This window comes from Myxine glutinosa, chromosome 7 (assembly GCF_964187855.1).
Source record: "Myxine glutinosa chromosome 7, kmMyxGlut1.1, whole genome shotgun sequence".
NCBI lineage: Eukaryota > Metazoa > Chordata > Myxini > Myxiniformes > Myxinidae > Myxine > Myxine glutinosa.
This window is the reverse complement of record NC_136267.1, coordinates 46140632-46154046: the sequence shown is the minus strand read 5'-3', so window position 1 is coordinate 46154046 and position 13415 is coordinate 46140632. Positions and strand designations below refer to the sequence as shown.

At 49.8% G+C, this 13415-nt stretch overlaps 1 protein-coding gene across 1 annotated transcript in view; it reads right to left on the bottom strand.

The window, feature by feature from the left end:
* The window catches only part of LOC137430738 (ankyrin repeat and BTB/POZ domain-containing protein 2-like), a 99794-nt gene that overhangs the window by 70824 nt on the left and 15555 nt on the right, over nucleotides 1-13415 (bottom strand). Inside the window, exons 2-3 of the mRNA XM_068121514.2 lie at nucleotides 323-484; nucleotides 9-183 (exon numbers count right to left, since the gene is read on the bottom strand). Of these exons, the coding sequence (XP_067977615.2) occupies nucleotides 9-183; nucleotides 323-484 (337 nt within the window). The remainder of the gene's footprint in view (nucleotides 1-8; nucleotides 184-322; nucleotides 485-13415) is intronic.

The following is a 13415-nucleotide window of genomic DNA, read 5'->3' as shown; positions in this document are numbered from 1 at the left end:
CCACATACATTTCTTGGGTGAGAGAGACAACAGGGGGTTGGAGAACATGGGCGCGAGCACAATACAGATTATGGTACAGGGAGTGCAGTGCTTCAGGACGCCATGTTGGGTGGTCACACATACGGCCTGAAGACCCAGGCATTATCTGAGCAACGAGCCGTGAAACCTGAGCCAGCAGTGCACCTGGAATAAGAGATAACTTCATGGAGAAATAATTTATTGGAAATGTAAAAAAAAAGAAGAAAAAAAAGGAGTTGTAAGCTGGAGGGATACTTGTGCATTGTGAACAATGAAGTACTAAGAGGGCATTTAAGATTATTACCGAGCTCGGCTTTGCTGCCCACACATGTTGTTAGGCAGGCCTGCTGGACAGAGCGATACTCAGCTAATTCTCCAGCACCATTTTGATCTCCATCTTTCAGTTTTCCCTTTGATCTCCCATTTTCCCCCAAAGCCATCCGGTCATCTGGAAGAACTGGTTCTCCTGAGATTTTGACAGGAAACACTTGATATAGAAGAGCAGGAACAATAAATAGGAATGAGTAAACTTTAAAACACTAAAATAAATGACATAGGATAACCATGACAAATTCCTTGGAACAGTTAAAAATGTTGTTAATAAATATAGCTGCAAGTAAAAATTCCTTTTATGTAAATAGATAATCAAGAAGAGTAAAAAGAATATTAAAACAATTCATTTTTAAAATAAAAGAAATATGAGGAAAATAGCACTTTACAACATGGAAAACAAATGAGGCAGAACACATGGACACATTATATCCAACAATTAATAATACATACACACACCACACATATAGATTATATTTTATATATAATTTCAAAACACAACTGGTCACAAGTGTGCCTCACTGACCGGGTCCTCAGTCGAGGTCCTCAGCATCATCCCGTTTCGGCCCTTCAACCTCGATACGGTCAGCGATGGTGGGCCAGCAGGGGCACATACGCCTCCACATGCAGCAGCTCCACCCGGATGCGTACATACCCCCACTCCCAGCCAGTGAGAACACAGACTACAACAACAAAACCACCTCCACTACCAGATTCCACAGCCGGGCGATTAGGCCTGGCTCGCAGTCTGCATTCCAATTCATATGAAATGTGTTCGATGTGATTGAGGTCAGGGCTCTGTGTTTCTCGACAAACCATTTCTGTATGGACCTCACTTTGTGCACGGGGGCACTGCCATGCTGAAACAGGAAAGGGCCTTCTCCAAACTGTTTCCACAAAGTTGGAAGCACACAATCGTCTAGAATGTCATTGTATGTTGTAGCGTTAAGATTTCCCTTCACTGGAACTAAGGGGCCGAGCCCGAACCATGAAAAACAGCCACAGACCATTATTCCTCCTCCACCAAACTTTACAGTTGGCACTATGCATTCGGGCAGGTAGCGTTCTCCTGGCATCCGCCAAACCCAGATTCGTCTGTCGGACTGCCAGATGGTGAAACGTGATTCATCACTCCAGATAACGTGTTTCCACTGTTCCAGAGTCCAATGGTTGCGAGCTTTACACCACTCCAGCCGACGCTCGGCATTGCGCATGGTGATCTTAGGCTTGTGTGCGGCTGCTCAGCCATGGAAACCCATTTCATGAAGCTCCCGAAGAAACAGTTGTTGTGCTGACGCTGCTTCCAGAGGCAGTTTGGAACTCGGTAGTGAGTGTTGCAACTGAGGACAGACGATTTTTACGAGCTACGCACTTCAGCACTCGGCGGTCCCGTTCTGTGAGCTTTGTTACATATTTATGTGAATGTATGTGAATTACTATTCAGGTCTTTGCTTATCAATGTGTAGTCGATTAAAGGTTGTTGTGATTAAAGGGTCAGGAGCCCTTCTGGGAAAAAGGAGACCGGAAACGGAAGAAGAAAAGACACGAGGTCCTGGAGAAGCGACGATTCTTCTTCTTCCTCGCCGAGCTCGGACGCAGGCGGTATCGATTGAGCAACGTCAGAGAATCGGCGTTTCAAAGCCCGTCTGGCGAGAGGAGTTACCGGGACGTGTAACTACCCTTTGACACGTCAAGTCACTGTGGGTTCGTGCACGGAACCAAGCAGCTGGCACAGTTCGCCTCGCCGTCTACAAGGCCGCATACGGGTCGCACCTTGGGCCGCGCGCGCTGGGCAAGCCGCGTGTTGCTTTGCCTGCTTTACATTACCCGCTTTGCTTGGCCAGGAGGTGCGTGCTGCAGCCGTTGTTCCCGGTACGGGACGTGCCTGGTGAAAGCACGTCAGGAAGGGTCCGTTCAACCACCCACGTGCGGAGATCGAACTACAAGAGTACGGAGACATTGTGAGAGACATTGACCACGGAGGGAGTCGGGAGTGGGGCTCACGTGAGGAATGTATAAGATGGCCATCTTAGAGTTAATGTAGATGAGTTTACATCTTTGTACTATTGATTGCTGATTGTTGATGGTTGATTGCTCGGGGAATATATCATTGATTATTCCGGATCCTTGGTGTGGGGTTTTTTCTTGGTTGGAATTCATATTGATTGCGTTACTAAAGCGCATACATAATAAATCTTTCTGGCGGAGTTCCTCTCACGGTCCGGGGGTCACCGAGACCAGGTAGTCACCGGGAGGACCACGTAACAGAATTGGGGGCTCGTCCAAATTACGATTTGCGGATTCGCAATTGGGTCTACGTCCGGGATTTAAAATTGTATAACATAATAAAATAATAGTTTTTATTAATTAAAATTTATTAATTAATTATTAATTGGTAAATTTTTGAGAAATTGTGGTAAAGTCTTGGGTGAAGGTTAACAGGTGTTAACGATAGTCACCATGGCGTTTGTTGCACAGAACTTTGCGGTAACACCTAGTGAGGCACAGTTCCGAGCGTTACTAAAAGCGGCCCTCTTGAAATTGGCCAAACATTTTAACTTCGAGGTCCGAACTAATTTGAGGAAGGCAGAGTTGCAGACCACGGTGATACAGTCTATGGTGGGATTAGGAACATGGGACGAGTTAGCCTGGCAGTGGCTACCCGAAGAACCAGAAGACGTTGAGCTCCGGAAACTGGAGTTGCAATTACGGAGCCAGGAACGGATTAAAGAAGAAGAAAGGAAAGCAGAAAAGGAAAGAGCAGAAGAAGAAAGGAAAGCAGAAGAGAGGAGAGAAGAGAAACAAGCAGAGGAAAGGAGAGTGGAACGAGAACTCCAGGAAAGGTTAGAAGGGAGAAAAGCAGAGGAGAGGAGAGCTGCAAGGGACCTCGAAGCAGAGGAGAGAAAAGCGGAAAGGGAATTAAAGGAACGTGACATGGAGCTTCAGCAAGAAATTAAATTCAAGGAGCTGGAGTTAATGAGAGAACGGGGAGAGGTACCACCCTTGCTGACGGGGTCGACACCTAGCCAGAACACCTGGGATGTGGGCAGACATGTGAGGCTGGTTCCACCCTTCAGTGAAAAGGAAGTCGCTAAATTTTTTCCACACTTTGAGAAAGTGGCTCGACAGTTAAACTGGCCGGAGGAGGCCTGGACCATACTAGTGCAAAGTGTGCTGGTGGGAAAAGCTCAAGAGATTTATTCGGCGCTACCAATGGACCAATGTGCAGATTATGAGGTATTGAAGAAGCACATCCTCAAAGCCTATGAGTTGATTCCGGAAGCTTACCGGCAAAAATTCAGGAATGCCAGGAAGAGGGAGAGTGAGACCCATGTGGAGTTTGCCAGAGTGAAAGAAAATATGTTTGATCGGTGGTGTGAGTCAAAAGGAGTCGGGAACGACTTCGAAGCATTGCGTGACCTGATGCTGGTGGAGGAATTTCAACAGTGTGTCCACGAGGACATCAAAGTGTACCTGCAGGAAAAGAAAGTACCGAAGTTGTGGGACGCAGCCACCCTGGCAGATGATTATGCCTTAACACACCGGATAGGGGTCCACGAACCTAACTCCTCACCTAGATCTCCGCAGGGGAGGTGGGGAACAGCAGGTGCGGAGAACGACAATACATGGCGGCGGCCTCGAGAGGATTATGGGGACAACGCGGATACCCCACCTGTTCGAAATCAGAGGGCTGCGGGCCCAAGACAAACTTATTTTTCGGGGGGCCCGAGGCAGACCACGAGTTTTTCCTCCGGGCCTACTTGCGCTTTTTGCAAGAAACCTGGACACTTGATGTCCAGTTGTTACCTCATGAAAAGGTAAGACCCAGAGCGGAGTCCGACTAGTACAACTCCGAATGCGATGGCAAACGTAAGAAATCGCCCACAGAAGAGTTACCAACCATTTATGTATGAGGGGTTGGTCTCACTCAAGGGAGACTTGACTAACCCAAGACCGGTTAGGGTTTTGAGGGACACAGGAGCCCATCAATCCTTAATGCTTGAAGGCATTTTGCCATTGTCAAAGAGTACCGCAACTGGTGATAGTGTTCGGTTGCAAGGGATCGGTGGCTGTGTTAGTGCCCCACTTCATGTCATCCATTTGGAATCCGATTTGGTGTCAGGACCGGTCACCGTCGGTTTACAAGCCACGCTTCCTGTAGAGGGAGTATCTGTGATTATCGGAAATGATTTGGCCGGGGGGCAAATTTATGGTAACCCGAGGGTTGGTAAAGAGCACAGCAGGGAAAATAACACCCCACCAGCTCGGGATGGCGACAAAAGTTCCAAGTTATTTGTAGGGGGACTGAACTTCAACACAGAGGAAGAAGTTCTGACCTCTGTCTTCAACAGATATGGGCCACTGGTGGAAGTGCGGGTGGTAAAAGACAGGGAAACGCAACGGTCAAGAGGGTTCGGCTTTGTCACGTTTGCAAGCACAAGAGACGCCAGAGAGGCAGAGAAGAATTGGAATGGTAAGGATTTGGAGGGTCGGACCATAACAGTAGGGAAGGCATTTCGTAGGCGTCGAGAGGTCTACAGAAGAGGACCACTTGGCAGGAGTTTTGGGGTTGGCAGCAGCCGATATTACTATGGAGGCTCCCAGAGTTACGGCACCTCCCGAAAGAATGAATGTCAGAGCACTGGCCGAGAAGGAGACCGCCAGTCAGGTAACGGCTGGGACAAGGGGTCCCACCGTAACTGTTAGGAGTCTGGAGAAGTTGAAGCACTATATACGGGGGAGCCGCCGAGCCGAGGCTCCTACACGGATTAACCGTGAACGCAACGTTCTTAAAGGCATCCAGGTAGAGAGCTTTCCTGCACGGACTAACCGTGAACTCCACGTTCTTAAAGGCGTCCATGTAATGAACTTTCCTCCCCGGACTAACCGTGAACTCCACATTCCTTAAGGCGTCCATGTAGGAATACTCCGCTGGGCTTCCCGAAAAAGTGCTATCGAGAGGTTTAAATTTGGGGGCTTTGGGTCACCACCTCTTAACCGTCATTCAAGAGAAACTAGAAGTGGTTGACGCTTGGTCCAGAGGGAATTAATCTAGGGGATTGTGTGAAATTTCGTTGCTTTATTTTTAAGTGATGACTGTGCCCGGGGGGAACTGATGAGTTGGGGGGGGGGGGGTGAGTTATCTGGTTTGTTTATCCAAGTTGGCCGGCAAAGAAAGTTTTCGCTGGGTTCAAACTTTCTTTCTTGAAGGGGGGGAGTGTTACATATTTATGTGAATGTATGTGAATTACTATTCAGGTCTTTGCTTATCAATGTGTAGTCGATTAAAGGTTGTTGTGATTAAAGGGTCAGGAGCCCTTCTGGGAAAAAGGAGACCGGAAACGGAAGAAGAAAAGACACGAGGTCCTGGAGAAGCGACGATTCTTCTTCTTCCTCGCCGAGCTCGGACGCGGGCGGTATCGATTGAGCAACGTCAGAGAATCGGCGTTTCAAAGCCCGTCTGGCGAGAGGAGTTACCGGGACGTGTAACTACCCTTTGACACGTCAAGTCACTGTGGGTTCGTGCACGGAACCAAGCAGCTGGCACAGTTCGCCTCGCCGTCTACAAGGCCGCGTACGGGTCGCACCTTGGGCCGCGCGCGCTGGGCAAGCCGCGTGTTGCTTTGCCTGCTTTACATTACCCGCTTTGCTTGGCCAGGAGGTGCGCGCTGCAGCCGTTGTTCCCGGTACGGGACGTGCCTGGTGAAAGCACATCAGGAAGGGTCCGTTCAACCACCCACGTGCGGAGATCGAACTACAGGAGTACGGAGACATTGTGAGAGACATTGACCACGGAGGGAGTTGGGAGTGGGGCTCACGTGAGGAATGTATAAGATGGCCATCTTAGAGTTAATGTAGATGAGTTTACATCTTTGTACTATTGATTGCTGATTGTTGATGGTTGATTGCTCGGGGAATATATCATTGATTATTCCGGATCCTTGGTGTGGGGTTTTTTCTTGGTTGGAATTCATATTGATTGCGTTACTAAAGCGCATACATAATAAATCTTTCTGGCGGAGTTCCTCTCATGGTCCGGGGGTCACCGAGACCAGGTAGTCACCGGGAGGACCACGTAACAGCTTGTATGGCCTACCACTTTGTGACTGAGCTGTTGTTGCTTCTAGACGTTTCCACTTCAAAATAACAGCACTTACAGTTGACCAGGGCAGCTCTAGCAGGGCAGAAATTTGACGAACTGACTTGATGGAAAAGTGGCATCCCATGACGGTGCCACGTTGAAAGTCACTGAGCTCTTCAGTATGCCAAGTCACTGAAAGTCACTGAGCTCTTGTAATAAGTCGAACAGCCAAATCGACGAATTAGAAGGGGACATCCGCATACTTTTGGTCATGCAGTGTATATCTATATCTATATATATATATATATATATATATATATATATATATATATATATATATATATATATTGTTGTGGATATGAGAATGTTTTTTTATTTATTGTTGTGGTAAAATGTTGTTGTAAAAGGTTGTTGTAAAATATCGCCCCTCCTCCCTCCGTTTGTGGTTGTATAAAGGTCAAAGGGCATTCCCGTAGTTAGTCCATAAAACACATGCAGGACACGATATATCTTTGTTGACAGTTATATCCTTATTATGTGTATTAGTGTAAGTCTGTGTCTTCCATTAATTGAAATACTCCATTGCACCAAGTGAAATAGATAGATCCCCTTTCATTCCCCATTCCCACTCCCAAAACTTCTACTGCCAACTACATTTGCCGCCATCACCCGAGGTAATCTCGGAGAAGAAAGGCGTGTCTCCACCTCGTCATAGAGGGGAGGAGTGAGCCAGCCCCGAACAACCAACCAAGTACAAGGGGGTTTGGCTTGAGAGGGCGGAGAGAGAATGCTCGGGGAGGTTCACGAAGGTTCGAGGGTGTGGCCTATATAACCCGCAGCCCCGACGCCCCCAGAGAAGAGTTGAGTTGAGGAGAGTTGAGTAAGGGATCCCTGAAAGAGCAGCTTCAGCCACCGCAGCTTCAGCCACAGCAGTTTCAGCCACCGCAGCTTCAGCCACAGCAGTTTCAGCCACCGCAGCTTCAGCCCCAGCAGCTTTGGGGCCTTGACGGCAGTTTCGAGCGGAGCCGCGAAGGAACGGCGGCTGCTAAACGCGCCGATCGAGAGAGGGCGGCGGCTGCTCATCCCCGACCCGACCGTGCTGCGGTTCCAGCTGGACCTTCCTCCCCCTCCAGCCATCCACCTCCTGCCATTCCTGTCATCATTCCCCACGTGAGTCTGTCTTTTGTTTGTTCTGTCCCAGGGTATTAATTAAGACTGTAGGTAAGCTAGCATTGCACTGTGTCTCTGAGTTCTTCTGTAAATTATTTTATTATCTTTCCTTCTCCTTGGTTTTTTTGGTCTTGTAAATAGTAAATAAATTATATTAGTATTCCTTACCCTTTGTCTTTCTTCTTCTTCACATCCTTCCCTTTAGTCTTTTCCCCATTGAATATCCGTGGCGCGATTCGGCCAACGTTCAGGAATCGGGTTAGTCGGGGTAACTGTTAGGGCCGCGGTGCCATCCGCTCGGCAAAACAACATCTTATCCGCGGTCCGTAACAATTGGTGTCGGGAGCGGGATCGGACCCGAAGCGCGCTTAAGATTACGAGCTGCTGAAATTTGTTTAAAAAAAAAAAACTCGAACTTTGAAGTCGTGCCATGGATAGTCAAGGCGACGGGATGCCGGTGGGAGAAATAGACGGGGTAGAATCGATCCAGGACCTCGGGGAAATGTATGTGGAGGAAAGGGAGGAGGAGAACAATGGCAATGTGGTAGAGGAGGTTTCAGGCGCGCAAAATGGCGCTCTCGCGCACGTGGTTACGGCAGCGCCAAATGTCGCCGCGGCCGCGACCGTAGCAGCGCCGCCGATGGACTGGGGCCTATTCATGCTACAAATGCGGGCCCTCATGGAAGAGAACAGGGGGCTGGGAGACCAAATTGGGGCAATGAGGGACGAAGTGAGGGGTACTAGTGAGCAATTAAGAGACGGGTTAAACAATATGGGTAATAAATTTGAGGGGTTAGACAACGGGATAAAAGAGGTAAAGAATGGGTTAACGGGGCTAGAAGATAGGATGGAAGGCAAATTGCGGGAGATAGGGGAGCAATCCGCCCGGGAAATCAAACGGATGGGGAACCAGATAGAGGAGGTGAAAATCGGGTTAGAAGGTAAATTGGATGCTCAGAGGGATGAATTGGGACAGATGAGGGTGGCATCTACAAAAGAGATGGAGGAGATGAAGGAGGAGATACGATGAGGTGTAAGCGAGGAGGTCTCGGGGGTACGCGAGGAGGTAAAGCGAGGTGAGAAGCGTATGGAGAAAGAGGTGAGAAATGGAACGGCAAAGTTACAAGGGGCATAGAGGACCTGACGCAGGAGGTGGAACAGCTGACGGTGGGACAGACGGAGTTAGTGGAGCAGGTACAAAAGAACACTGCGGTACTAGGAGGGTTAAAAGCGACACAAAAAGACATTAAGAACGAATTAATAGCGACACAGAAGGAATGTCAGATGGTACGTGAGGGACTGACAACGAGGTTGGACGAGGTGACAGAAGTAATGGAGACAAAGGACCGGGAGGTGATGACGCACATAGAAACGGTCAAGGTAGCCTTAGAGGTCGAAATTGAGGAGACGCACCGGGAAATAAAAGAGGTGAAGGAAAAATTAGAGGAGGTGGAAGAGGGGGTGAGTGAAATTAAGAAGAGACGTAGGGAAACTAAGAGGGAGATAAAGGAGGAGGTGATGGAATATGTACAAGGTCGGTGCTCAAATCGTGATGGTGTGCTTGCTAACCAAATAAAGAGTTTGCAGGTGGCGAAGGAGGTGCGGAGACGAGGTGCCAAGGTGAGTGGCGATATACGCGGAAATGTATATGATGTGAAGGGAGCTTCAGTCGGCTTGGGGGTTGTTGTGGACCCGGGTGTTCGTGAGAGGCCGTTGGTGAAGTATGCGACAGGTACGGTGTGCGAAGCAGGAGGTGTGCAAGAATGTCCGACTCTGGGGTGTGTGAGGAAAAAGTGCGCGCCGAGGAGTGAGTGTGCTGTCGAGAGTGAGTTGGTCGTAGCGCGTGTGCGAGGGAGCACATGGAAGCGCGTAGTGGGGAGTGTTACAGAGAATGTAACGAGAGAATGCACACCTGTGGTGAGTGTTAAGGAGGGTGTAACGGGAGAGTGTGCGCGAGAAAGGTGTGTAACGGACGGGTGCATGAGGAAAGAGTGCGCTCTCAAAAGTAAGGGAGAATGCACACCTGTGGTGAGTGTTACGGAGGGTGTAACGGGAGAGTGTGCGCAAGAGGATGCGCGAGAAAGGTGTGTAACGGACGGGTGCATGAGGAAAGCGTGCGCTGTCAAGAGTAAGGGAGAATGCACACCTGTGGTGAGTGTTACGGAGGGTGTAACGGGAGAGTGTGCGCAAGAGGATGTGCAAGAAAGGTGTGTAACAGAGGAGTGCATGAGGAAAGAGTGCGCTGTCAAGAGTGGTGGTGAAAGTAGTGAGAGTGACACGGAGCATGAGTTGGTTGTGGCAGGTGAGAGAGGATGTACACCTGGAATGGAAGGATGCACACCTGGAATGGTAGAGCGCGTATGGGAATGCACACTGGAATTGGTAGTGAGGCACGTGATTGGCTGTGCAAGTGAGAGCACACCTGTGGTTGTCACAGAGGAGGTGACCGAGGAGGGGGCGCGAAGAGGTGTGTTGGTGAGGTGTGCGAACGACGAGTGTGTGCAAAGGTGTGCGGTGGTCAGGTGTGTGACAAAGTCTGTAAGCGGAATGAGTGTACCTGGGTGTGTCAGGGAAGGTGCAATGACAAAGAGCATGGAGATGGCTGGATGTATGAGCAAGGAACGGGCTGCGGGGTGTAAGCATGCGAAGGGAGCATCGACGCTAACCGGGTTAGCGGTTAGAGCGACGTATAGCCGAATCGGGCCTTCGGTGCGAACTGGGCAGCTTTGCGTGCCGCGGGGATCCGCGGCAGTTTCGAAAGAACCGCCGTGCGAGATCCACGCCGGGCCGCGCTTTGAACGGCCGCGTCCGTGCTCCACTAGGCGGAGCGGGCAGCCCGATAGGAAGGGTCGTCATGGCGACCCCTTTTTGTTGAGGCGTTCCGGCAGGTCGAGATCGGGCCATTGGATGGCTCCGTGCCGAGGTGGTGCGTGGGCTCTCGGCCCGGGTAAACCTCCTTCCCTGCACCGAGTGCCGGACGCATCCAGCCGCCGGCACCAAACAACCCGCATTCATTGCTCGGCTTTACGAAGCCGAGCTTTAGAGATGAATTGGCGCACCGAGAGGCACTAGTGAGTAGACTGTGATGATGAGGATAGTGTTTTGGCCCCGAAATTAGAAAAACAAAATTTGATGATTGGCAAAGGATTGGCAGAGTGATGAATGGCAGATGATTGGTAGAGTGATTGGCAAATTTTTGATTGGTTGAAATTTGATGTGCAAAATTGGTAGTGGAAGATGCCCGATGTGGTGGGATGGCAACTCTGCCATCTCTCACAGCGGGGGCAAAGGAGTACTAGATTTATGGGGTTTATGGCAGTGAAAACTAGCCCGGGAGGGTTAGGATATAGTGTGTAGGGACCTAGAAGATGACCTTAGGTAACGTTAAGGTTAGGTAGTGACAATGATACCTGTAGTGGGGATGCAGGTAGATTAGTATGCTTAGTTATGTTATGCTTAGTTAGTGATTAGTATAATGACGTGGTATGTGCTTAGTTTAAAGGGAAGACGGGGAGCACTAAGTTAGCAGGGCAACAGGTAGATTAGATGATGCCGTGTGTATGGTTAAAAGGTGTGATTGCACAGGTGTGCAACTGAACAGGTGGATGGAGCAGTGTATGAGTGAGTGATAGTGATGTGAGTTGTGCTGACCAAATGGTCCTGGAAGGAAGGAGGGTGCAGGTGGCACCAGGTGTGATTGCACAGGTGTGCAACGACAGGTGTATGGAGAATGGTTGTGTGGAATACATGGAGTGTGGAATATATGGAGTATTGGAATGGATGGTCATGGAGTGAGTATGGTGGAAACTGTGGAGTGGAGTGGATGGTGCGAAGGTGTGGATGGGGGAAAGGAGGATGGACCCCATCACGAATACCCGGGGAGGGTAGTGTAAGTGTTAGGTAGAGGGTACAGGTAAATTGTGGTTGGATATTGGCATCTGTGGTGCGTGGTGAAAGAATGGTATTTGGATGGGTGCATTAGTGACGTGGAAATGGCTGGGCGTGTAGCCTGTTAGTGTGTGTAGTTGGTTTGGGCACTCCACCACTGTGAGGATGTCGGCCAGGTGAGGCCGCAGGTGGGCTCTGGGAGCCGGTAGAGTTGTTGTGGATGGGGCCCGAGGATCCGGAGGACGGACCCGGGTAGCCCAGTGCCAGAGGGCACCAAGGGGTGACAGAGCCAGGAGGGGCCTTCCCCAGTTAGATAGGTTAGGGTGAGGAGCTAGGTAAGCTCGGGTGGCAACTGCAGTGGTGGAGGTGTGCAGGTGGGTAGGCCTGCTGGGAGAGCTACACGCCCCAGCCCGGAAATTGTGCAAGGGCACAGGGAGATGAATCGGGGGAGTGAGACCCCAAATTTGAGAAGCACCACAGTTTGGTCAATGGGAATTGGTTTTTAGAACCCATAGTGTAAGTTGGCCAATGGATTGGCAGGGAAAGACCCCGGGTAGTGTAAAGTGTGTTAATGTCATTTAGAGGATAGTTAGGATGAAAATCTCCTTGCACCATCTACATCCACTCACCTGGGATGACGTACCTCCACACCATGCTATGTTTTATTATTTTTATTGTGCAGTTGTTTGGAATGTGAGACGCATCATGACGTGGGTGTGACATTGTGCTTTGTTGTTCCATCTCTTCCTCCTTATGAGGATTGATGATGAATTGGGTGATGGCAAATTTTGGATAGAGGGATTGTGGAGACGAATTTGGTATCGGGGAAATATGGGGAAGACGTGACATTAGCGACGAATTTGTAAATGTGTAGATTTTGTAAATATGGGGTAAGGGCAAGGGTAGCGTAGGTGACAGGGGGGGTGACGTACGGTAGGGACGAGCTTTCTCACTTCGTTCTCCGTACGCACTTCGCCTTGCATTGCCTTGATTGATGTGTACCCTTGTGACCTTACCCCTCGCTCATCTGTCTTTTCCCCCTTTTGTCTCCCACATGAGGACCTGTGTGCCACTGGGCGCCGAGGGGAGCGTGCGTGAGTCGGCCGACGGCCATTGTGCGCCCGAACCTCTCGCAACCACAGCTGTCTGCATCGATGCACCACCTTATGGACCACATGTCTGTGGCTGAGCACCACTGATGGACCCCATGGGTTGGGGCATGGCCCCTCTGCTGGAACCGGCCATGAAGGCCCGAGATCTTGCTGGCGGACCTTGGCCACAGGGCACCGATGCCCCACAGGTGAACCACACTAGTCGGCCCTGTGGGCCATAAATAAATAACAATAGACACGTTGGGTGCATTTTATTATTGCAAATAGGCCGCCAGCAAAGAAGATGACAACACTTGAAAGATAGTAATAGCCAGCAGAGGGAGCCGAAGAGCAAGAGACCACCAGCAGGGTTTAGGGTTTGTTTGTTGTTTTTATTTTCATGAACAGTGATGACTGTGCACCGATTGGTGCTTGAGGGTGTATTGGTGCGTTTTGGGTGCTTTCATGGTGCGTCGATGCAGAGCAGACTGTCCCCCCCCCCCCCCCCCCCCCAGAAAGAACAATCACAGGTCCTGGGTTGCATTTTGTAAATAAAGTAACGTCATTGTAAATAATGCGCCCCCACCGTAAGTGTTTTAGTTTGAAGACCAAGTCCGCAATTCGGTTAGCTGTGGGTGTGAGTCTGTTAGGTAGGGTGCAATGGAGCAGCGGGACATATTTATTTATGTTTTAAAACTGTCGCACTCAGGGTCAGGTTAAATGTAGAGGGAACTACACCTACGTGCCACACTAAAAGTTAAGTTATAGGCCCGGGACGTGCCTAAGGGGAGGAGGGTGCAGTGTTGTTGATATGAGAATGTTTTTTTTATTTTATT